This window comes from Pelobates fuscus, chromosome 13 (assembly GCF_036172605.1).
Source record: "Pelobates fuscus isolate aPelFus1 chromosome 13, aPelFus1.pri, whole genome shotgun sequence".
Classification (NCBI taxonomy): domain Eukaryota; kingdom Metazoa; phylum Chordata; class Amphibia; order Anura; family Pelobatidae; genus Pelobates; species Pelobates fuscus.
Window position 1 is genome coordinate 4,495,804 of NC_086329.1, and position 25,054 is coordinate 4,520,857.

The 25,054-nt window shown below is 43.9% G+C and overlaps 1 protein-coding gene across 1 annotated transcript; it reads right to left on the reverse strand.

The window, feature by feature from the left end:
* Positions 1 to 348: 348 nt before the first annotated feature.
* On the reverse strand, positions 349 to 5,845 carry VRTN (vertebrae development associated). The gene is made up of 2 exons (XM_063439997.1): positions 5,783 to 5,845; positions 349 to 2,059 (listed from the first exon to the last, which is right to left on the reverse strand). Exon 2 carries the CDS (start codon positions 2,056 to 2,058, stop codon positions 349 to 351), a length of 1,710 nt encoding a protein of 569 aa, XP_063296067.1. The 5' UTR covers position 2,059; positions 5,783 to 5,845.
* Positions 5,846 to 25,054: the final 19,209 nt, after the last annotated feature.

A 25,054-nucleotide genomic window follows, 5' to 3' on the forward strand; every position in this document is an offset into this window, starting at 1 on the left:
TAACCCAACTGGCAGCACGGCAAAATAACCCAACTGGCAGCACGGCAAAATAACCCAACTGGCAGCGCGCCAAAATAACCCAACTGGCAGCACGGCAAAATAACCCAACTGGCAGCACGGCAAAATAACCCAACTGGCAGCATAACTTGGTGGGAGAGTTTCTCCATTCCTGTACTTTGGTCTTTCTCTATGTGCACGCCATACATCTGGGAGCCAATTCTCCAGTAATATCATGTGGTGCCCCATGCTGCCTTCACACATGAATATACAGTACCAGCTTACACACATGTACATTCCTGCACTGTTTTATCAGATAAGCAATATTTGTGGCAGCATCTGAATGTCTGCTCAGGGGTTTATGAGAGAGAGGCCGTTATGCAGGGCGCGTTTCCACATGTAATACGTGGATCGAGCAGTGGTTGGATACAAGGCTTGGCACTCCCGAAAGGAGGGGAAATTTCGTGCCTCGTATCTTTTCTGCAGAAAGAGTTTTGCCTCTGCTTTCAAGTGCGCCGTACCTGGAGCGTTGTGCAATGATTTCTGAACTCTCGATTCGGGCACAAGGAGAGCAGCTGGAGACATAGATTCACTTAGTTCTGGAGATGTTGGTTTGGCAGGGAGAGTCCTGCGTGCAGTCCCACCTGCTGCACGCCAAAAGCTATATGTAGAGCCAGAGATATTTGGATATCGCAGTCGAAAGCGGCAATATGGCATACGCTGTTCCATCACCTTTCTGCGTGTCGTCTGGCGGTGAAAGTACTTTTCCCGAGCTCGATAATGCAGTGTAACTCCCTGTGGTTGCTTCATATTCTGAGATTTGGTGGAACATTTCAAAACATTCTTGCGCCACATATTAAAGTTCAGTTGTGAGATATCTGCAACACTCTGTCTGAGGACCTGACATTGCGTAACATTGTTTAAAAAAGTGCAACTTTCTCCATAACTTTGCTTCGCACCCAGAATCCCTGCTGTGCCCCCGGGATGGTCCCCTCCCTCTGGAGTATTTGGAGGACTCAGGAATGGGGAGGATACAGACCCCTGTACCAGCTCGTTTTTCCAGGCATAATATGTTGTTCGTGAGATGTTGGGAAAGAGCCGACGTAGGTCTGCAAGCGTCACCATAGACTGTGTTTTCTGGAAGCAATACTGAAGGTAGCGCTTTGCTTCATGGCGTGTGATAGCTCGTTCTCGATACTCGTGACTTTGACGTTTCCAGCGGTACAAGGTGCTTTTTGTTACACCATACTTTTGGTGTAGGTGTGAGTAGGTAAGCCTGGGGTCCCAGTGCAACATCTGCAGAGTCTCCACTGTGGGGGATTCATCCACATCTTCCAGACCAACAAGTGGCACAAAACAGTGTGGCCGGAAACCACTAGGTGGCAAAGTCTGCCCAGACCACATGATGTGAAGAGTCGGTGGATCCGGGGCCCCACAGCGTGGGCGGATAGATCGGTTAAAGTAGGGGCGGATGGATTGGTTGCGTAGGGGGTAGATGGAACAGATATTTACTTGCAGTACTGATGCCAGCGCATATAAATGCCACATGTTGGAAAATGTACCCGGGAAACAGCTGGCTCTGATATCCGCATCATACATTGCGCAGAGTACGTGAACAGGAAGGTGTTTAAGATCTGCGCAGTCATCGGTGCTCAAGGCGTAACGTGCAGCTTGCAGCATTACCTCGCAGTCGGCCATTTCTCTCAGATAGAAGCTCTTCTGCAGCAGCATCTCAATCACGGTCCGTACCTGGAGCTCTGGTGCCAGCCTTTCGTGCCCACATTGCAGGACGCTCGCTGCCTCAAACAAACGATTACCAGGCCCACTGCATTTCAAAGGAAGCATCTTCCTGGGACCGTCTCCGGGGTACAGGCTAAGAGCGTTGGAGTCCACCTCCAGTTCCCCCTGAAACTGGCGCATGCAGGACCGGGGCAGGCTCAGGGAACGCAGGATTCGGTCTGACTTGTAGGCGGCATTGATGAGATTGTCCATGTTACAATCATTGGCCGCATCCTGCAAGTCATGCAACAAGCTCTGAACCAGCAGCTGCCGTGGAGTCATCCTGACGGAGAGAGAACAAGTTTAATGAGCAAAACAGCCGTAACAGATACACATCTCTCAGTCTCAGTCAATGCATTTTAGGCAGCCATGACCCAGGAAGGATCTCTAACAGCCATCTGAGGAGTGGCCAGTGAAGTTATCACTAGGCTGTAATGTAAACACTGCATTTTCTCTGAAAAGACAGTGTTTACTGCAAAAAGCCTGAAGGGAATGATTCTACTCACCAGAACAAATTCAATAAGCTGTAGTTGTTCTGGTGATTATAGTGTCCATTTAATAAGAATAAAGATTATATTGTCATTGTTTTACAGTAATACAGCTCGTTTTACAACATTCACTTATAAGAGAAATTATAAAAACTCTGAATATAGATTCTAGTGAACTCAGATTCCCACAATACCAACAGAATGGCGCACAGTGTGACAGTACGTGGCTAGAAGATGGGTACAAGGACAGTACGTGGCTAAAATATGGGTACATGGACAGAATATGGGTACGTGGACAGTACGTGGTTAGAATATGGGTACATGGACAGTACGTGGCTAGAATATGGGTACATGGACAGAATATGGGTACGTGAACAGTGCGTGGTTAGAATATGGGTACGTGGACAGTGAGTGGTTAGAATATGGGTACGTGGACAGTGAGTGGTTAGAATATGGGTACGTGGACAGTATGTGGCTAGAATATGGGTACATGGACAGAATATGGGTACGTGGACAGTGAGTGGTTAGAATATGGGTACGTGGTTAGAATATAGCTTATAGTGTTGCTGCTTATAATATGCGCTGGTTATTAGAATTGCCTCATTAGTCACCCCTGGTTTGTTTGCTTTTTTTAGACAATGCACGGTTTATACCTAAAATAGAGTGACCGCACGTTATCAAGACAGGCTCAGAGAGCGCTGGGTTTATGTCTAATGTAGGGGATCTGAACGCATGTTATCAGGACAGGCTCAGACAGCAATGCATTTATAGCTAATGTAGGGGATCTGACCACACATTATCAGGACAGGCGCAGACAGCGCTTGGTTTATATCTAATGTAGGGGATCTGACCGCACATTATCAGGACAGGCTCAGACAGCGCTGGGTTTATATCTAATGTAGGGGATCTGACCGCACGTTATCAGGACAGACTCAGACAGTGCTGGGTTTATATCTAATGTAGTGGATCTGACCGCACGTTATCAGGACAGGCTCAGACAGTGCTGGGTTTATATCTAATGTAGTGGATCTGACCGCACATTATCAGGACAGGCTCAGACAGCGCTGGGTTTATATCTAATGTAGGGGATCTGACCGCACGTTATCAGGATAGGCTCAGACAGCACTGGGTTTATGTTATCAGGACAGGCTCAGACAGCGCTGGGTTTATATCTAATGTAGGGGATCGGACCGCACGTTATCAGGACAGGCTCAGACAGTGCTGGGTTTATATCTAATGCAGGGCATCGGACCGCACATTATCAGGACAGGTTCACACAGCGCTGGGTTTATATCTAATGTAGGGGATCGGACCGCACGTTATCAGGACAGGTTCACACAGCGCTGGGTTTATATCTAATGCAGGGGATCGGACTGCACGTTATCAGGACAGGTTCACACAGCGCTGGGTTTATATCTAATGCAGGGGATCGGATCGCACGTTATCAGGACAGGCTCAGACAGCGCTGGGTTTATATCTAATGGAGGGGATCGGACCGCACGTTATCAGGACAGGCTCAGACAGCGCTGGGTTTATATCTAATGTAGGGGATCTGACCGCACGTTATCAGGACAGGCTCAGACAGTGCTGGGATTATATCTAATGGAGGGGATCGGACCGCACGTTATAAGGACAGGCTCAGACAGCGCTTGGTTTATATCTAATGCAGGGGATCTGACCGCACGTTATCAGGACAGGCTCACACAGCGCTGGGTTTATATCTAATGCAGGGGATCTGACCGCACGTTTTCAGGACAGGTTCACACAGTGCTGGGTTTTTATCTAATGTAGGGGATCTGACCGCACGTTATCAGGACAGGCTCAGACAGCGCTTGGTTTATATCTAATGCAGGGGATCTGACCGCACGTTATCAGGACAGGCTCACACAGCGCTGGGTTTATATCTAATGCAGGGCATCGGACCGCACATTATCAGGACAGGTTCACACAGTGCTGGGTTTATATCTAATGTAGGGGATCGGACCGCACGTTATCAGGACAGGTTCACACAGCGCTGGGTTTATATCTAATGCAGGGGATCGGACTGCACGTTATCAGGACAGGTTCACACAGCGCTGGGTTTATATCTAATGCAGGGGATCGGATCGCACGTTATCAGGACAGGTTCACACAGCGCTGGGTTTATAGCTAATGCAGGGGATCTGACCGCACATTATCAGGAAAGGCTCAGACAGCGCTGGGTTTATATCTAATGGAGGGGATCGGACCGCACGTTATCAGGACAGGCTCAGACAGCGCTGGGTTTATATCTAATGGAGGGGATCGGACCGCACGTTATCAGGACAGGCTCAGACAGCGCTGGGTTTATATCTAATGTAGGGGATCTGACCGCACGTTATTAGGACAGGCTCAGACAGTGCTGGGATTATATCTAATGGAGGGGATCGGACCGCACGTTATCAGGACAGGCTCAGACAGTGGTGGGTTTATATCTAATGGAGGGGATCGGACCACACGTTATAAGGACAGGCTCAGACAGCGCTTGGTTTATATCTAATGCAGGGGATCTGACCGCACGTTATCAGGACAGGCTCACACAGCGCTGGGTTTATATCTAATGCAGGGGATCGGACCGCACGTTATCAGGACAGGTTCACACAGCGCTGGGTTTATATCTAATGCAGGGGATCTGACCGCACGTTATCAGGACCGGCTCAGACAGCGCTGGGTTTATATCTAATGCAGGGGATCTGACCGCACGTTATCAGGACAGGTTCACACAGCGCTGGGTTTATATCTAATGTGTGGAATCTGACCGCACGTTATCAGGACAGGCTCAGACAGCGCTGGGTTTATATCTAATGCAGGGGATCTGACCACACGTTATCAGGACAGGTTCACACAGCGCTGGGTTTATATCTAATGTGTGGAATCTGACCGCACGTTATCAGGACAGGCTCAGACAGCGCTGGGTTTATATCTAATGCAGGGGATCTGACCACACGTTATCAGGACAGGCTCACACAGCGCTGGGTTTATATCTAATGCAGGGGATCTGACCACACGTTATCAGGACAGGCTCAGACAGCGCTGGGTTTATATCTAATGCAGGGGATCTGACCACACGTTATCAGGACAGGTTCACACAGCGCTGGGTTTATATCTAATGTGTGGAATCTGACCGCACGTCATCAGGACAGGCTCAGACAGCGCTGGGTTTATATCTAATGCAGGGGATCTGACCACACGTTATCAGGACAGGTTCACACAGCGCTGGGTTTATATCTAATGTGTGGAATCTGACCGCACGTTATCAGGACAGGCTCAGACAGCGCTGGGTTTATATCTAATGCAGGGGATCTGACCACAAGTTATCAGGACAGGCTCACACAGCGCTGGGTTTATATTTAATGCAGGGGATCTGACCGCACGTTATCAGGACAGGCTCACACAGCGCTGGGTTTATATCTAATGCAGGGGATCTGACCGCACGTTATCGGGGTGATATAAGGCTGGACCGGTTGAGTTAGATTAAGTTGGATATTAGGGTTTCTTACCTTCTGTTCTGGCATGAATTACAGCTTGTCCGATGTCTCCTCTCAGCTCACACTGAATGTGAGACTAAACCCCCCAGGAAATGAGTCCAGAGAGGAGCCTGATCAGGTTATCCCACCTCTGGGTCACACCCATGGTGGGGACATTGTGTTCCACAGCAGGGGGGACTTCAAGGGGGAGGGGGACAGAACACCAGGAATATACAATGGGTTTTCACTAAACTCTGAACTGAATTCAGACTAAAATAGCCCAACTTTGACTCTCGCTGACCTGGAGCGTCTTTGCAAATCAGCTATTTTTGCCTTAATATTACAATTCAGAGTTTCATTATTTACCATCTGGATTTTAGTGACTATTTTGGTGTTTTTATCACAGAACTGGGAATCATAGAGAACTGACAGCAAATTGTGTGTTTTAGGACAAATACCTGAGCAGGAAAAACAGCTGTTTGGCCTCAAATTTGCAATTCACAAAATACAGATTTTGGTCACACATTCGGACCTTAGTAAATATAAAGAGACATCTAGTGGTCAAAGAGAGCTATGACAATTAAACTCACTTTAAAGCGTTAAGGATTTACATCGCCCTCTTGTGGTTTTGTATCATTATTACAGGGACATTATCGTTCTTGTTTATATGAATACTGTTCTGGCGCCATCGTGTGGACAATTATGAAAATAACATTAGTTCCTAAATTCTCAAAATAGAACAGTGCCTTCTTGTGGTAATTTATTGTTATAGCAGATCTAGTAAAGTTCTCATTTAAATTAATAACTATAGTTATAAATAGTATTCAAGTAGAGATTGTAGCCGTATTAGTCCAGTTTTGTATCTTGTAGTACCTTTTTTTATTGGACTAACAGAATTTTTTAATGACAAGCTTTCGGGAGAACCTCCCTTTCTCAAGTCTAAAGTATTTCTGAGCAAGACGACACATTGAATTCAAAGTTGAGTTGTGCCGCTTTAACCCCCGTATCACAACTCAACTTTGAATTCTATGTGTCGTCTTGCTCAGAAATAGAAACATAGAATGTGACGGCAGATAAGAACCATTCGGCCCATCTAGTCTGCCCAATTTTCTAAATACTTTCATTAGTCTCTGGCCTTATATTATAGTTAGGATAGCCTTATGCCTGTCCCACGCATGCTTAAACTCCTTCACTGTGTTAACCTCTACCACTTCAGATGGAAGGCTATTCCATGCGTCCACTACCCTCTCAGTAAAGTAATACTTCCTGATATTATTTTTAAACCTTTGTCCCTCTAATTTAAGACTATGTCCTCTTGTTGTGGTAGTTTTTCTTCTTTTAAATGTAGTCTCCTCCTTTACAGAAATACTTTAGTCTTGAGAAAGGGAGGTTCTCCCGAAAGCTTGTCATTAAAAAATTCTGTTAGTCAAATAAAAAGTATAAAGAAATTAATATTCGTCCACCCACTGTAAAGCACTGCGGAATTTGTTGGCGCTATATAGATAATAACATAATAATAATAATAATAATAATAATAATAATAACAGTAAATCGTTCTAGTGCCATCGTGTGGACAAACAGGAAAATAACCATGGCTTCTTAATTCTGAAATTAGAACAGTGCCCTCTTGTGGTAATTTATTGACATAGCAGATCTAGTTAATAACTATACAGTCGTTACTAATAGTAATAGTTATGTATTAATAGTTAAATAGTAATGGCGCCATCGTGTGGTAAAATGTGATCATAACATGATCTTGTTATTGCAAGATTCACCGGGTTATGAAAGTGAGGAGGATTTCAAGTGAATTTCAGGAGTTTCTGAACGTCAAGCTGACTTAGAGATTTGATTTTTATTTACTTTTTCACAGTTCAGCCACATTTTGACCATTGAATTCTCACTTTAATAACTCTGTTACAGTTAACATTTTGTGGATGTTTTTAAACATCATATAATGTCTAACTATTATAATTATAATATCTGTATTCATTCCATGTTGTATCGTTTAAATAATTATCTGGCTCCCTTTTCATAATCTGTTAATTGCTTAAGGAAAACTCCAGACTCCTAAACCATATTAGCTTTGCTGAAATGCTTTATGTGGGAAGAGCGTGCACCGTGGAACTAAACGCGAGAGACAGCAATTGCTCAGAGCACCTGCCTTGCAAAGACTTCTCATTGAGCTGCATTGGGAAGTCTGTGATTGGACAGTCACAGCAAGTGTGGGCGGGGTTAGAAGGGGAGGGTTTGTAAAGACTGCAGATAAGAGATCTTAGGCTTTTGCAAGCTGTTATTATATATACCTGCAATAAAAAATGCATAATGAGATTTTTGAGGGGCAGTGGAGTGTCCCTTTAAATACTGTGTCCTAAGACCCCCGTATTACCAGAAAGGATCTGTCATTTGTTTCCTCTTTAAAGAAAAAGGATCTTATAGTAAACAGTGCAGCCAAGGGATTGGCACCTAGCACCTGGGGGTCAAGCTGGCCTGTGCCCATTTTTGTAAGAAAGGGGAAAAGGGCACAAAATGTTCATGCAATTTAACCTTTCCCTAGCTAGTATTGCACATTTGTATTGCATATTTTGTGTGTTTGTTTTGTATGTTTGTATTGCGTGTTTGTCACTGGTTCCTGGTGTTTGGCACAATCTAACAGATAACAGATTATGGTGACTAAAGGGGTTAATTTCTGTTCAGCTATATTAAGGCTTTCAGCTTTGTACAATGCAAGGACGTTCAGGACACATGCATAGATTTGCACATGGCCATTCTTGTTCCCCTTCTTCTAAGAAGACACTAACCCTACACCCTCCTGTTCTACAGCGTCCCCATCTAGTATTGCCCCCAAGATTAATGTTAGAGCTAAATTTCATTACGTGCTTGCTTGAGCCGTCCATTCTGTTAAATATTGTCATTATTTGGTTGGTAATTAAATATACTCCCCTAGACTCCCCTTTATTGAGTTTTATTATAAAACCTTTGTTCTGTTTCATAAAGATGATGCATTTTCTAATCATACGTCATTGCATGTTTTGCATGAAGTGTCTCCAAGTGCAGTCTGGATAGAACTATGCTTTAATACAGTAACATAGATATTATTATTATTATTATTGCCATTTATATAGCGCCAACAGATTCCGTAGCGCTTTACAATATTTTGAGAGGGGGGATGTAACAATAAATAAGACAATTACAAGAAAACTTACAGGAACAATAGGTTGAAGAGAACCCTGCTCAAATGAGCTTACAGTCTATAGGAGGTGGGGTATTAGAAACATTAGGATAGGAAATATCAGGTAGGAGTGAAGCAGAGCTGGAGAAGAGAGCAAAGCACTATCCCATAGGAGAGAGCAAGAGACAGGTATGTAAGGGAGAGATTACTCTGGGAGGCCATACGCTTTCCTGAAGAGATGGGTTTTAAGGCCCTTCTTAAATGATTGAAGACTAGGGGAGAGTCTGATGGCAGTAGGCAAGTTATTCCAAAGGAGAGGAGCCGCCTGTGAGAGGTCCTGCAAGCGCGAGTTGGCCGTACGGGTGCGAGCAGCGGTCAGGAGGTGGTCGCGGGCAGAGCGGAGGGTACGAGGAGGGGCATACCTCTGGATCAGTGAAGAGATATAAGAGGGGCTGGAATTGTTCAGTGCTTTAAATGTATGGGTTAGCACTTTGAATTGACTCCGATAGGATACAGGGAGCCAATGTAAGGACTGGCAGAGGGGCGAGGTGTGAGAGGACCGACTGGATAGGAAAATCAGTCTAGCTGCAGCATTCATTACAGACTGTAGCGGGGCAGTACGGCTTTTGGGGAGACCAATCAGGAGAGGGTTACAGTAATCCATGCGGGAAATTACTAGAGCATGGACAAGCATTGACGCAGTCTGGGGATAGCGTGTAACGGTGTATTTAATACAGTAACATAGATATAACGCAGTCTGGGGATAGCGTGTAAAGGTGTATTTAATACAGTAACATAGATATAACGCAGTCTGGGGATAGCATGTAAAGGTGTATTTAATACAGTAACATAGATATAACGCAGTCTGGGGATAGCATGTAAAGGTGTATTTAATACAGTAACATAGATATAATGCAGTCTGGGGATAGTGTGTAAAGGTGTATTTAATACAGTAACATAGATATAACGCAGTCTGGGGATAGCATGTAAAGGTGTATTTAATACAGTAACATAGATATAACGCAGTCTGGGGATAGCGTGTAAAGGTGTATTTAATACAGTAACATAGATATAACGCAGTCTGGGGATAGTGTGTAAAGGTGTATTTAATACAGTAACATAGATATAACGCAGTCTGGGGATAGCGTGTAAAGGTGTATTTAATACAGTAACATAGATATAACGCAGTCTGGGGATAGTGTGTAAAGGTGTATTTAATACAGTAACATAGATATAACGCAGTCTGGGGATAGCATGTAAAGGTGTATTTAATACAGTAACATAGATATAACGCAGTCTGGGGATAGCATGTAAAGGTGTATTTAATACAGTAACATAGATATAACGCAGTCTGGGGATAGCGCGTAAAGGTGTATTTAATACAGTAACATAGATATAACGCAGTCTGGGGATAGTATGTAAAGGTGTATTTAATACAGTAACATAGATATAACGCAGTCTGGGGATAGCGTGTAAAGGTGTATTTAATACAGTAACATAGATATAACGCAGTCTGGGGATAGCGTGTAAAGGTGTATTTAATACAGTAACATAGATATAACGCAGTCTGGGGATAGCGTGTAAAGGTGTATTTAATACAGTAACATAGATATAACGCAGTCTGGGGATAGCGTGTAAAGGTGTATTTAATACAGTAACATAGATATAACGCAGTCTGGGGATAGTGTGTAAAGGTGTATTTAATACAGTAACATAGATATAACGCAGTCTGGGGATAGTGTGTAAAGGTGTATTTAATACAGTAACATAGATATAACGCAGTCTGGGGATAGCGTGTAAAGGTGTATTTAATACAGTAACATAGATATAACGCAGTCTGGGGATAGCGTGTAAAGGTGTATTTAATACAGTAACATAGATATAACGCAGTCTGGGGATAGTGTGTAAAGGTGTATTTAATACAGTAACATAGATATAACGCAGTCTGGGGATAGCGGGTAAAGGTGTATTTAATACAGTAACATAGATATAACGCAGTCTGGGGATAGCATGTAAAGGTGTATTTAATACAGTAACATAGATATAACGCAGTCTGGGGATAGTGTGTAAAGGTGTATTTAATACAGTAACATAGATATAACGCAGTCTGGGGATAGTGTGTAAAGGTGTATTTAATACAGTAACATAGATATAACGCAGTCTGGGGATAGCGTGTAAAGGTGTATTTAATACAGTAACATAGATATAACGCAGTCTGGGGATAGCGTGTAAAGGTGTATTTAATACAGTAACATAGATATAACGCAGTCTGGGGATAGCGTGTAAAGGTGTATTTAATACAGTAACATAGATATAACGCAGTCTGGGGATAGTGTGTAAAGGTGTATTTAATACAGTAACATAGATATAACGCAGTCTGGGGATAGCGTGTAAAGGTGTATTTAATACAGTAACATAGATATAACGCAGTCTGGGGATAGCGTGTAAAGGTGTATTTAATACAGTAACATAGATATAACGCAGTCTGGGGATAGTGTGTAAAGGTGTATTTAATACAGTAACATAGATATAACGCAGTCTGGGGATAGCGGGTAAAGGTGTATTTAATACAGTAACATAGATATAACGCAGTCTGGGGATAGCATGTAAAGGTGTATTTAATACAGTAACATAGATATAACGCAGTCTGGGGATAGTGTGTAAAGGTGTATTTAATACAGTAACATAGATATAACGCAGTCTGGGGATAGCGTGTAAAGGTGTATTTAATACAGTAACATAGATATAACGCAGTCTGGGGATAGCGTGTAAAGGTGTATTTAATACAGTAACATAGATATAACGCAGTCTGGGATAGCGTGTAAAGGTGTATTTAATACAGTAACATAGATATAACGCAGTCTGGGGATAGTGTGTAAAGGTGTATTTAATACAGTAACATAGATATAACGCAGTCTGGGGATAGCGTGTAAAGGTGTATTTAATACAGTAACATAGATATAACGCAGTCTGGGGATAGCGTGTAAAGGTGTATTTAATACAGTAACATAGATATAACGCAGTCTGGGGATAGCGTGTAAAGGTGTATTTAATACAGTAACATAGATATAACGCAGTCTGGGGATAGTATGTAAAGGTGTATTTAATACAGTAACATAGATATAACGCAGTCTGGGGATAGTGTGTAAAGGTGTATTTAATACAGTAACATAGATATAACGCAGTCTGGGGATAGCATGTAAAGGTGTATTTAATACAGTAACATAGATATAACGCAGTCTGGGGATAGCGTGTAAAGGTGTATTTAATACAGTAACATAGATATAACGCAGTCTGGGGATAGTGTGTAAAGGTGTATTTAATACAGTAACATAGATATAACGCAGTCTGGGGATAGCGTGTAAAGGTGTATTTAATACAGTAACATAGATATAACGCAGTCTGGGGATAGCGTGTAAAGGTGTATTTAATACAGTAACATAGATATAACGCAGTCTGGGGATAGTGTGTAAAGGTGTATTTAATACAGTAACATAGATATAACGCAGTCTGGGGATAGTGTGTAAAGGTGTATTTAATACAGTAACATAGATATAACGCAGTCTGGGGATAGTGTGTAAAGGTGTATTTAATACAGTAACATAGATATAACGCAGTCTGGGGATAGCGGGTAAAGGTGTATTTAATACAGTAACATAGATATAACGCAGTCTGGGGATAGTGTGTAAAGGTGTATTTAATACAGTAACATAGATATAACGCAGTCTGGGGATAGTGTGTAAAGGTGTATTTAATACAGTAACATAGATATAACGCAGTCTGGGGATAGCGTGTAAAGGTGTATTTAATACAGTAACATAGATATAACGCAGTCTGGGGATAGTGTGTAAAGGTGTATTTAATACAGTAACATAGATATAACGCAGTCTGGGGATAGTATGTAAAGGTGTATTTAATACAGTAACATAGATATAACGCAGTCTGGGGATAGTGTGTAAAGGTGTATTTAATACAGTAACATAGATATAACGCAGTCTGGGGATAGCATGTAAAGGTGTATTTAATACAGTAACATAGATATAACGCAGTCTGGGGATAGCGTGTAAAGGTGTATTTAATACAGTAACATAGATATAACGCAGTCTGGGGATAGTGTGTAAAGGTGTATTTAATACAGTAACATAGATATAACGCAGTCTGGGGATAGCGTGTAAAGGTGTATTTAATACAGTAACATAGATATAACGCAGTCTGGGGATAGCGTGTAAAGGTGTATTTAATACAGTAACATAGATATAACGCAGTCTGGGGATAGTGTGTAAAGGTGTATTTAATACAGTAACATAGATATAACGCAGTCTGGGGATAGTGTGTAAAGGTGTATTTAATACAGTAACATAGATATAACGCAGTCTGGGGATAGTGTGTAAAGGTGTATTTAATACAGTAACATAGATATAACGCAGTCTGGGGATAGCGGGTAAAGGTGTATTTAATACAGTAACATAGATATAACGCAGTCTGGGGATAGTGTGTAAAGGTGTATTTAATACAGTAACATAGATATAACGCAGTCTGGGGATAGTGTGTAAAGGTGTATTTAATACAGTAACATAGATATAACGCAGTCTGGGGATAGCGTGTAAAGGTGTATTTAATACAGTAACATAGATATAACGCAGTCTGGGGATAGTATGTAAAGGTGTATTTAATACAGTAACATAGATATAACGCAGTCTGGGGATAGTGTGTAAAGGTGTATTTAATACAGTAACATAGATATAACGCAGTCTGGGGATAGCATGTAAAGGTGTATTTAATACAGTAACATAGATATAACGCAGTCTGGGGATAGTGTGTAAAGGTGTATTTAATACAGTAACATAGATATAACGCAGTCTGGGGATAGCATGTAAAGGTGTATTTAATACAGTAACATAGATATAACGCAGTCTGGGGATAGTGTGTAAAGGTGTATTTAATAAAGTAACATAGATATAACGCAGTCTGGGGATAGCGTGTAAAGGTGTATTTAATACAGTAACATAGATATAACGCAGTCTGGGGATAGTGTGTAAAGGTGTATTTAATACAGTAACATAGATATAACGCAGTCTGGGGATAGCGTGTAAAGGTGTATTTAATACAGTAACATAGATATAACGCAGTCTGGGGATAGTGTGTAAAGGTGTATTTAATACAGTAACATAGATATAACGCAGTCTGGGGATAGCGTGTAAAGGTGTATTTAATACAGTAACATAGATATAACGCAGTCTGGGGATAGCGTGTAAAGGTGTATTTAATACAGTAACATAGATATAACGCAGTCTGGGGATAGTGTGTAAAGGTGTATTTAATACAGTAACATAGATATAACGCAGTCTGGGGATAGCGTGTAAAGGTGTATTTAATACAGTAACATAGATATAACGCAGTCTGGGGATAGCGTGTAAAGGTGTATTTAATACAGTAACATAGATATAACGCAGTCTGGGGATAGTGTGTAAAGGTGTATTTAATACAGTAACATAGATATAACGCAGTCTGGGGATAGTGTGTAAAGGTGTATTTAATACAGTAACATAGATATAACGCAGTCTGGGGATAGCGGGTAAAGGTGTATTTAATACAGTAACATAGATATAACGCAGTCTGGGGATAGTGATGTGGAATTATTAAAAATTATTATTGTACTTGTATTGAATTATTGTACTAACTCCATTTTAACCTTATATTGTGACAATCCTCCATTTTGTCCTCCTAACCTGACTTCTTCAAATCCTCCATTTTGTCCTCATGACTTAACTTGTTCATTTTAAAACTACCTTACGTGACTGAATTTCCCAACCCAATTAATACAGTAGACAAAGACCGTGTTTCCTTCAAGGACAAGTACCAGGAGGTGCTGGCTACTCCTTAAGACTTGCTGGCTACTCCTTAGAGCTTGTAAGATAGTACAGTTTGAAGGCCACAGAACACAGTAGTAATGAAATGTTCTATTCATAAGAGACCTTGCACCTGGACATAAAGCCTGATATCATTGACCGTGTAAAATGACGCTTAGGACCCCCTTGTCCCCCACCCGTGTCCAGAATAATCCCACCTCTGATGGGTGGGCACGGGACTAACCTCTTAATTTTACGAACCAATAGGTAAGACACTAACCCCGTCACTTAACAATTAATCCAATTGATGATGTTTATTTGCTGATATTCTAATAATCAATGATGACGCAAAATGCCTCTTAAAAGGGCCTGCGCGCCCGCTTTTACTTCACTTGCCAATAAACTTTCTCGAAGTTATTTTAACCTGAACCTCGTGTGTCAGACTTAATTACTTCAGCGTATATACGCAATTTAATTTTATTGATTTGGACAGGAACAGATAGACTTTGAACATTTTGGTTTACTTTCAAAAAGTACCATAACAACTTGGCGCCCAACGTGGGGCATCGGGCTATGTCCGGCCGGTGAGCCGTCCTAAGGAAGACAAGGGTGGACGGAGGAATCCAGGGGGAAGGAAGGGAGATTGATCACCTCCAGATACACGGTAGAGACTTCTGCAGAGCCACCGGTACGTTCCGGCCCCTTTGATTGACCCGTCCACGTGTCTGTGACTGCTTCCCGGGAGGACATCAAAGACAGGTAATATCTTGCCCGGTGTCTCGTTACTCACTTGTTTACCTGCATTTTAGTCTATCTGTTGCCTGGGCGTGTTTGAATTGTGTTTGAATTGTTTGCCTGTTTCCCCATTTTGAGATAAAGGGGGGGTGGACCTGCAGGGGATTTGCCTGGGGTTCTGTCTTGCTTGTTTTCCCCTTTTTGGGATAAAGGGGGGTGGACCTGAGGGGATTTGCCTGGGTCTTCTGTGTGTCTGTCTATCTGTTTGTATTTTACCCCTTTTGGGATAAAGGGGGGTTGACCCGTGGATGTGTTCCTGGGGGGTCTTCTTTGCCTGTTTACTTCTTTTAGGAGCCTCGTGGCTGTGGCTGTAAGGAAAAAGAAGTTTGTGGAACTGTGGGATCTCTGTAGAATCATAGTTTCCTGTGATCCAAGTTTGTGTCACTTTGATAGCCTAGCTAGCTTCACTGTGCGCGTTCGGACTATCCAGCTCTAGTTGAGTTGGGGACGTCCTGACCCGGACCATCCAGCTCTAGTTGAGTTGGGGACGTCCTGACCCGGACCCTTCGGCTCTAGTTGAGCTGAAGGTCCACTGATTATTTAATCGTGGTAGGAGACTTAGCCTTGTGGCAGGGGACTTTGTTTCCTGGGGGAATTCAGGCAGGTATTGCTTGTTTTTCGCATCACGTGGTAGTGAGACTTATAAGTGGGTTTTATAGGGGCACTACGGGAGTGAGGATAGACGTGGCCACATTCTTGTGGACTGCAGAGTAGAGGGAGGCTGGAAAGGATTTCGGACCGGTGTTAGCTGTTATCCTTGGCCGCTGGTAGTGAGACTTACGAAAGTCGTTCTCCGAGCGGGAACACTACGAGGTTGAGAAAGGTGACTTTGGAGTAAGCACATGTAGAAGGAAAGGGATTATTGTTGATTTTATTTGAACTGTAATGCATGCACTGTATTTCAATTGTATTGTTGTCTTGTCTGTTTTATTAGGAGTCTCATGAACTCCTGTGTCTGTCTCTAAGGATTTTTCCTTGCCTTTCATCTTTTCTAAACTTCCTATATTATTATACTATCCACTCCCATTTCTCTTGAAAGAGAAGTGATTGGTCACACACTTCTCACCTCGCTCCAATCCGTGTCTACCACCCCGGGTAGGCGGATTCAGTGACTAGTCTACGTTTTGGGAAGACGCACCTGAGAAAGTCCCACGATTCTCGGGTGGCAGTCGAGCATTGTAGACGTTCTTGTTCAGTTTTCCTTCTCTCTCCCTATATCTAGGACGCTGGTATAGGGGTAAAGGGATTATGGGACAGGATTTAAGCAAGCCCAGTAAGGGCTGGTTAGCATGTGATTTAGTCGAAGACAGAGAGGGTGAGGAAATGGTTAAAGGTGTTGAAAAGATTGCGAAAGTATGTAGAATTGCTGTACCGACATGTGGAAGATTGCAACCAGAAAGTTGGCGTAGGTTACTGACAGAAAAGAAAGGCAAACTTACAGATAATGGTTTATTAAAGACTGCTGAAGCATGGTATAGAGTAGCGAAGGCTATTCAGCTAGAAGGTTGGGTTGAGGAAGAGATAAATCACAAAGGTGTGAAATTGTTTGTGTATCATAATAATTGTGTTGCTGGGGTCTATCCTCAGCCAGCGCCCAAAACCGGCGCCCAGGGAATGTCTATCCCCAAGGTTCAGTCAGCAATAAGTGATAGCCAGCTGACTATGTTCCCCACTCCCAATACCCATCCCATCACCTCCCCTGTCTGCCCGGTCCTGAATTCTGATGGATCTTTCTTTTACCCTGCCCCATCTTTAACATTCCCATCATCCTCATCCATCCCTACGCTACCTGCTATACCTTCCCCTAACATTTCATCTGCCATTCCTGCCCTACACTCTCTCTCTGTTCATGACCCCCTCCCCTCTTCTTCCACCCAACTAACCACCTCCTCCGCCCTTGCCCCGGCTCCTCCCTCTACACCCACCCCTACCAATCCCTCTCCGTTCCCTCCCATCTCCACCCCAGCTCAATACCCCACCTCCTTCCCCTCCCCAGCCTGGCCCTACCCCTTCCCATATCCCATGGCCCTGCCCTATCCCGGATATCCACTCCCCACTCCCCAAGCCACGCCCCAGGTTCCGGTCATGCCCAGTCCGGCACAGTCTGCCCCGGATGTGCCCTCTTCCAACATGGCCGCCACTTCTTCCCTTAACCCTAATGTAGTACCTTCTCCGGCCACCAATATGGCGGCCCCCAGTTCGGCCCTGATGCCGGTAATTCCCGGTGACTACCTATCCCCAGGTTATGACTCGCTAGCCACCCCTGCATCTGGGGCTCGTTCCCAACCACCGATCCTTTCACCTCATTCAGGCCCTGCACCACGCAAAAGAGCCAATATCATAGAATTCGATGATGACGAGATGGACAGGGTGTCCCATGTCTCATCGGAGCTTGCCGCGGGAGCCCCAACTCATCGTTCTATCGATGACCCCTTTGGCCACAAGGGTCGGGGAGAACAGGCCCCTCCTAAATATGTTGCTTTCAATCCCACTCAAGCTAGTGCTCTAATGAAATCACTCCCTGACCCAGAAAAACAGCCTATGCCCTTCTACCGAGGGATAGTTCAAATTCAAAAGACTTATTCCGCAGCATGGCGTGATCTACTGAGCATTTGTGCTATCAAAGCAGGGGATGCATATTGGCCAAGTATGGCCCGACACCTCAGTACAGATCTGCTCAGCAGTGATGTTGATTACCCCTCTGGAGTAACTTTTTGCACCCAATTAAGAGAATGGGCTAAGGACAAACTTGCGGATCAGGCTGCTGGCCTTACTGATGTTATTCAAGATAAAGGAGAATCAGTGGAAAGGTTTCATGCAAGGCTGTATCAAATGTTCACAGATTTGGGGTTTGATCTTACTGACAAGATTCATTCACAAATGCTGTCAGGTGCGTTTGTCCAAGGTGTTAAAGACTCTATACGCAAGGGAATCATTGCTGCACGTCCTGAATACAAGGTTGTTCCCTTGGATACCCTGCTTTTAGTTGCTAGAGGTCTGGAATCTGTTCAGACCCCAAGAAGACCCAATCCAGCTCCACTCATGGTGGCCCGCGCTACCCCCATCACCTCTGGCACCAAGGGTGCCAAGCTAGAGGATGTAACTTGTTTTAATTGTGGGGCTCAGGGACACTACAGAAGTGATTGTCCGGAACCTAAAAAGGAACCTGGGGCACCCAGAAAGTTCTCTAAACCTGCCCCAGGCCCCAAGACCGAGAAAAAGATTCCAATTATTGAAGAACCAGATGATTAGGAAACTGGCAAGCCTGTGTCTGTAACCCCTGTAATGGCAGCGTCTACAGGGGATAAGGGAGGGCCACTTGCCACAGTGACTTTGCCCATTGAAGACCATCCTACTACATTTCTAGTTGACACAGGTGCAGCCCGTAGTGTTCTACGAGAACAAGACCTGCCAGACCCATCCTTCCTGTCCAGTATTGATGTCTCTTGTGTTGGAGTGGATGGCCAGCCAAGACGTAGCCCTTTAACAACTCCACTACGAGTTGGCTCTAGCCTGCTTGCTCGCTTTGTAGTATCCTCCACATGCCCCATTAACCTGTTAGGTGCTGATGTTCTCTCACGCCTGCAAGCATCCATCACCTTTACCCCGGATGGGCAGGTAGAAATGTTTACACCTCTGTCTGTATCAGACACTTCAGCCCTATGCTCTTTGCCTCTGATGCTGCATATAGAAAAGCCCCGTGAGGAGGCAGCAGAATTAAGGTCCAATTTCCCAGAGGAATTAAAAACACAGGTGCCCGCTAAGTTATGGTCCTCAGGCCCAGAGGACATAGGTCACCTAAATGTTCCCCCTGTGGTGGTAAAGCTTATTTCAGGAGCTAAGTTACCAAGAAAACCACAATATCCATTAAAACCAGCACAGTCTGCTGCAATTTCTGTCCACATCAAGGCACTCTTGGGGAAGGGTGCCCTTGTCAAATGTAAATCTGAATGCAACACCCCGTTATTTCCTGTGAAAAAGAAAACTCCAAAGGGTGAGCCAGAGAAGTACAGGATGGTTCAGGATCTCCGTGCTGTTAATGAAGCTACCGTCCTGGACACCCCTCTTGTACCAAATCCTCATACTCTGCTCTCCGGAGTCCCACCATCTGCAAAATTCTTCACAGTTATTGACCTGGCCAATGCCTTTTTCAGTGTCCCACTGGACCCATCCTGTCAATACCTGTTTGCTTTCACTCATGAAATGCAACAGTATACCTGGACTGTCATGCCCCAAGGGGCACAAAATTCTCCAAGTCAATTTGCTAAGGCCATGGGCACCATCCTTGACCCATGGCAAGCTGAGCACCCAGAAGTTGTCCTACTTCAGTATGTGGATGATCTACTGCTGTGTGGAGATGATATTCCCACTACTGAAAGGTGTTCAATCAGTCTTCTTTCCTATTTGGCAGAACAGGGATGCAAAGCTTCACTCATCAAGCTACAATTCTGTCAATCTTCAGTGATCTTCCTTGGACATTGCCTATCTCAAGGTACCAGACATCTTACTCGGGACCGGGTAAGAGCTGTTCTGGACATTCCACCTCCAAGGACTTCAAAGTCTCTTCATGCCTTCCTAGGCCTCATTTCCTACTGCAGAGCATGGATCCCAGAAGCCTCTCTGCTTATGCAACCTCTCTATGACGCTCTTAAGTCTGACCCGTTTTGTCTGACCAATGACGCCCTGGACAATTTCGATGCTTTAAAACGTGCCATTGCTTCAGCTCCTGCCTTGGGCCTACCTGACTACTCCAAACCTTTCAAATTATTCGTCTCTGAAAGACAAGGCCATGCTACAGGAGTCCTCACCCAAACTAATGACTCAAGAGGCCGCCAGAGGCCTATTGGATATTTCTCATGTCAACTGGACATTGTGGCCAGATGGACTCCTTCCTGTCTCAGGGCTGTTTTTGCTGCAAGAGAACTCATAGAAAGAACCTCAGACCTGGTCCTTGGCCACCCTCTGGTTGTTTTGGCCCCTCATGACATTTCTGCCATCATCAACCAAGTCCAGCTCAAGCACGTGTCTCCAGCCAGACATCTGCGCTTACAGTGTCATCTTCTTTTGCCTGACAACATTTCCATTCAAAGATGTCAAGTGCTTAATCCGTCCACTCTTCTTCCACTCCCTGAGGGGGGTATCTATTATGGATTTATCACGGATGAAACCTACATTCACCTGCTCTGTGGATGTATTAAGAAAGTCATGCATCCACATTTGACATTTTATGAAGGCGAAAAACCTCTCTGTGAAGGCCCAGATCACGCCTTCTGCACCATGTGGTACAAACCGAACATTACTCCTGAACCTTGCTATGAAGATGAGCTTTACCACCGGACCGATGTAAAGCTCACTGCACAAGACTTCTATTGTGACTCTGAAGGCAATAGCATGGTCTTGATCCAGCTACCTCAACAACTTAACTACCTTTACCGTCATTGGGATACTGCTATCCCACATATTCCTGTTACCAAGTTGAAGACAAGGTCATGGAATGATCTTGGGCCCATGGCAAAACTATGGGCCACCATGAACGAAGAACAGCTACAGGAAAATGGTATTGTCAAATACCCAACAACTGACCTTCTAGAAGCATGGCCACGCCATTTCCTGGAAAAGGAATTCCAAGATCTGGTCATAAAGAATGATTATGACCCAGAAACACCTCATGACTGTTTTGAACAGATGAAAATGGAAACAGTGCACTTACCAACTGTGCATGAGAACCCATTACCAGATCCGGATTTTACCCTGTTTGTGGACGGATCGAGATATGCCGATGAAGGAGGAACATATCACACAGGATATGCCGTAACCACAACAGATGAAGTCATTAAATCATCATCCTTACCGCCAGCAATGTCTGCGCAAGAAGCTGAATTACAGGCTCTGACTTCAGCATGCAAAATTTCCGAAGGAAAACGTGCCAACATCTATACAGATTCAAGATATGCTCTGGGTGTGGCACATGACTTCGGCCTAATTTGGAAGACTAGAGGATTTCTTACCACCGCCGGTACACCAGTCAAACACAGCACTGCAATCAAGGAGCTAATGGATGCCCTCCTACTCCCCAAAGAAGTGGCCGTTTTGAAAGTCAAGGCCCATGGGAAATTGGATACAGATGAAGCAAAGGGCAACCATTTGGCTGATCAAGCTGCTAAGTTAGCGGCCAGGGATCTGCAGGAAGTGGATGAAGAAGTGTCCGGACAAGAAGAAGAAGAAGAAGAAGTCCCTATTTTTGCTTTGCAAACTCTTCCTACTGATTTGCGAATTTTACAAGAACAACAAGCTGCAGTCACTCCTGAGGAAATCCAGAAATGGAAAAAGAAAGGAGCTGTCCAAAAGGACGGAATATATTACAACAACTTCAAATTTTGTCTTCCCAGAAATTTATACCCAGCAGTGGTCCAATGGGCACATGGGCCTGCACACCTGTCAAAAGAACTGATGGCCGCCCTCATACAGAAGTATTATGAAGCACCCGGAATCACAACATTGATAAGCAACTTCTGCAAAGCCTGTGTTATTTGTGCAAAATGCAACCCGGGAAGACCAGTCAAGGTGCCTGCAAAGAACCTGGCAAAGCCCATGTACCCCTTCCAACGAATTCAAATTGACCACATCCAAATGCCCAAGAGTGGGCCCCATGAATATGCACTAGTAATAGTGGACATGTTCTCAGGCTGGCCAGAAGCCTACCCAGTGGCCAATATCACTGCAAAGACAACCGCAAAGCGCCTAATTACAGATATTGTATGCAGATTCGGACTCCCAGAAGTCATTGAGAGTGATCAAGGCCCAGCCTTTACAGCAACTGTGACTAAAGAAATTTGGACTGCTCTAGGGGTGACTCTAGCCTTCCATACCCCTTACCACCCACAAAGTAGTGGTAAAGTGGAGCGCATGAATGGCACTCTAAAAACCAGAATGTTAAAAATGTCACAAGAAACAAAGATGCCCTGGCCAGAAAGCCTACCAATAGCTCTATTTAGTGTTAGGCACACACCTAGAGGGAAGCATTCACTGTCCCCATATGAGGTTCTATTTGGGACAGCACCCAGACTAGGTTGTTATTATCCGCAGCAGTTGCAACTCCAATCAGATGTTTTAGTAGACTATGTAACTGAACTTGCAAATGTCCTAAACAAAATACATGCCCAAGTTTTCTCTTCAATTCCAGATCCCGAATTGGATACAGGTTCCCATAACCTACTCCCCGGAGATTGGGTCCTGGTTAAGAAGTTTGTGCGGAAAAATACCCTAGAACCGAGATTTGACGGTCCATTCCAAGTTCTCCTGATTACCGCAACCTCCGTCAAATTGGCCGGTAGGCCAAATTGGATCCACGCTTCCCACTGCAAGAAATCTCCTGCCCCAGAGGAGGCGAATATCGCACAAACATGTATCTCTGGTACATCTTCTCCTTAATCAGCCTTATGAAGGCCCAGCAAGTAGCCATTACCAAAGACATTAGTGGGTACACCTTCTGGTATAATTCATCATGCACCCAGGTGGCTACTTATACCTTTGACTACTGTGATATTGTAGAATGCCCATTTCCCACACCACAAATCCAGAGCATCTATAGAGATATCCCTCATTCGAAAGACCCATATGTTTGTGTAGTTGACAAGCAATGGGGGCACAATTGTGACCATTGGGGGGCGGCGGGGTGGAATGCCGGGCCTGCCTGGGGTTACAAACCAAAAAGTGCCGTAGCTAAAGTAGATGATCATGGTAGATCGCTTCTCCAGAGAATGACTTTAAGAAAGCCTGGGGGGAGCACACCAATTAAATTAATCCTTAACATTGAGCGCCCAAGCCCAACAGATGCAGACCAGTATGTGATGGGAATGTACTGGAAAAAGGGTTCCTACCAGAAATTAGGGCATTTCTACCTCAAAGATATGTGCAACTCTTCTGAGTGGCAAGGGGCCACCCATATGGTCCCTAACCCATTAAAACCTGAAACAGGTTTTAATGATGTAAATTTATGGTTAGAATGGATGAAATATAATGCTAATAAGCATAATAGAACCGCATGTTATGTGTGTGGAGGTGCCCGGCCTCACCTGGGTACCGTACCTTTAATCCTACCCGTAGATATAGAAGAATGTGTTTTAAGCCTTTTTGCCTATCACTATAATTTTAACAGGTCCATATGTATTGCATGGACAAAGGAGTATCCTCTTCTAGCCAAAGACGTCAAACCCCCTGATGGTATTACCGTATATAAAGGTAATTACACTTGCTATGCCATGTACGATGGTATTGGTAAATTTGTAGGTAACTTTTCCAAAGGCTATTGTGCTACATACAGAACTGTCCCTGTACGTTTGCTGCAACATCACACTAGGTCACTAGGAGACATTTATTGGTTGTGTGGGGATTTACAGCTAAGATCCAGAATGGACACAGAATGGTGGGGAGAGTGTACTTTGACTAAGGCCATTATGCCTATACATATTATTTCTGACACACACCTCAACACCCATGAGTTCAGCCACACTAAGGTTAAACGTGACGCCCCAGTGAAAGGAAGTTTTGATCCTCATGTATATATTGATGCCATTGGAGTGCCCAGGGGGGTGCCCAATGAGTTTAAAGCTAGGGATGAAGTTGCTGCAGGATTTGAATCAATTTTTACCATAGTTACCGCAAACAAGAATCTAAATTGGATAAATTACATTTATTATAATCAACAGCGTTTTGTCAATTACACCAGAGACGCCCTCCAGGGGTTGGCCGAACAGTTGCAGGCCACATCCCAAATGACTTTCCAGAATAGAATGGCCCTAGATATGATCTTAGCCGAAAAAGGAGGGGTTTGTAAGATTTTGCCCGACACTATGACATGTTGTACCTACATCCCAGAAAACACAGGCCCTAATGGTAAAGTCACACTAGCTATAGAAAAATTAAATGACCTGTCTGAAGAGTTAAAAAGGAATTCTGGGATAAAAGATCCCTGGGAAAGATGGTTTGGTTGGATGACAGGATGGCAAAAGGCTTTAATGCAGATTGGTATGGCTATACTAATTTTTCTTTTTATTTTTGCTCTTCTCTTTTGTTGTGTCCTCCCATGTCTGAGAAAATCCCTCATGAAGACTGTTGACCAAGCAGCACCCACTTTGACCCATCTCGAAGTTGATGACCAAGAGTTCCAAGACATCAACTCACCCTGTCTGCCGCTGCAAACATTCCCTTTTGTTGATAAAGTGCAGGAATTCTAGGAAGGGACTAGCTCAGGGACAGCATCTGTCAGTGAATGGTAAAGGCCCCATGTGGAGAAGTGGTGGGTTAGCTGCCATGGGATACCCTTGGGTGTGAAGCGTTCGAGAGCCATACTGACGGATGGTTAGCCTATTAGGGTCAGATCTAGGGACAGCCTTGCACTTTGCATTAACACCTAGCTAGCGGCCACGGGGTTTCTGTGCCTTTGGGTTAACACGTCTTCTGATACTAATATAATAAAGTTTTATCTCTTAG

Coding starts and splice junctions, on each gene's coding strand:
- VRTN (XM_063439997.1), bottom strand. CDS start 2,058: ATGACTCCACGGCAGCTGCTGGTTCAGAGCTTGTTGCATGACTTGCAG.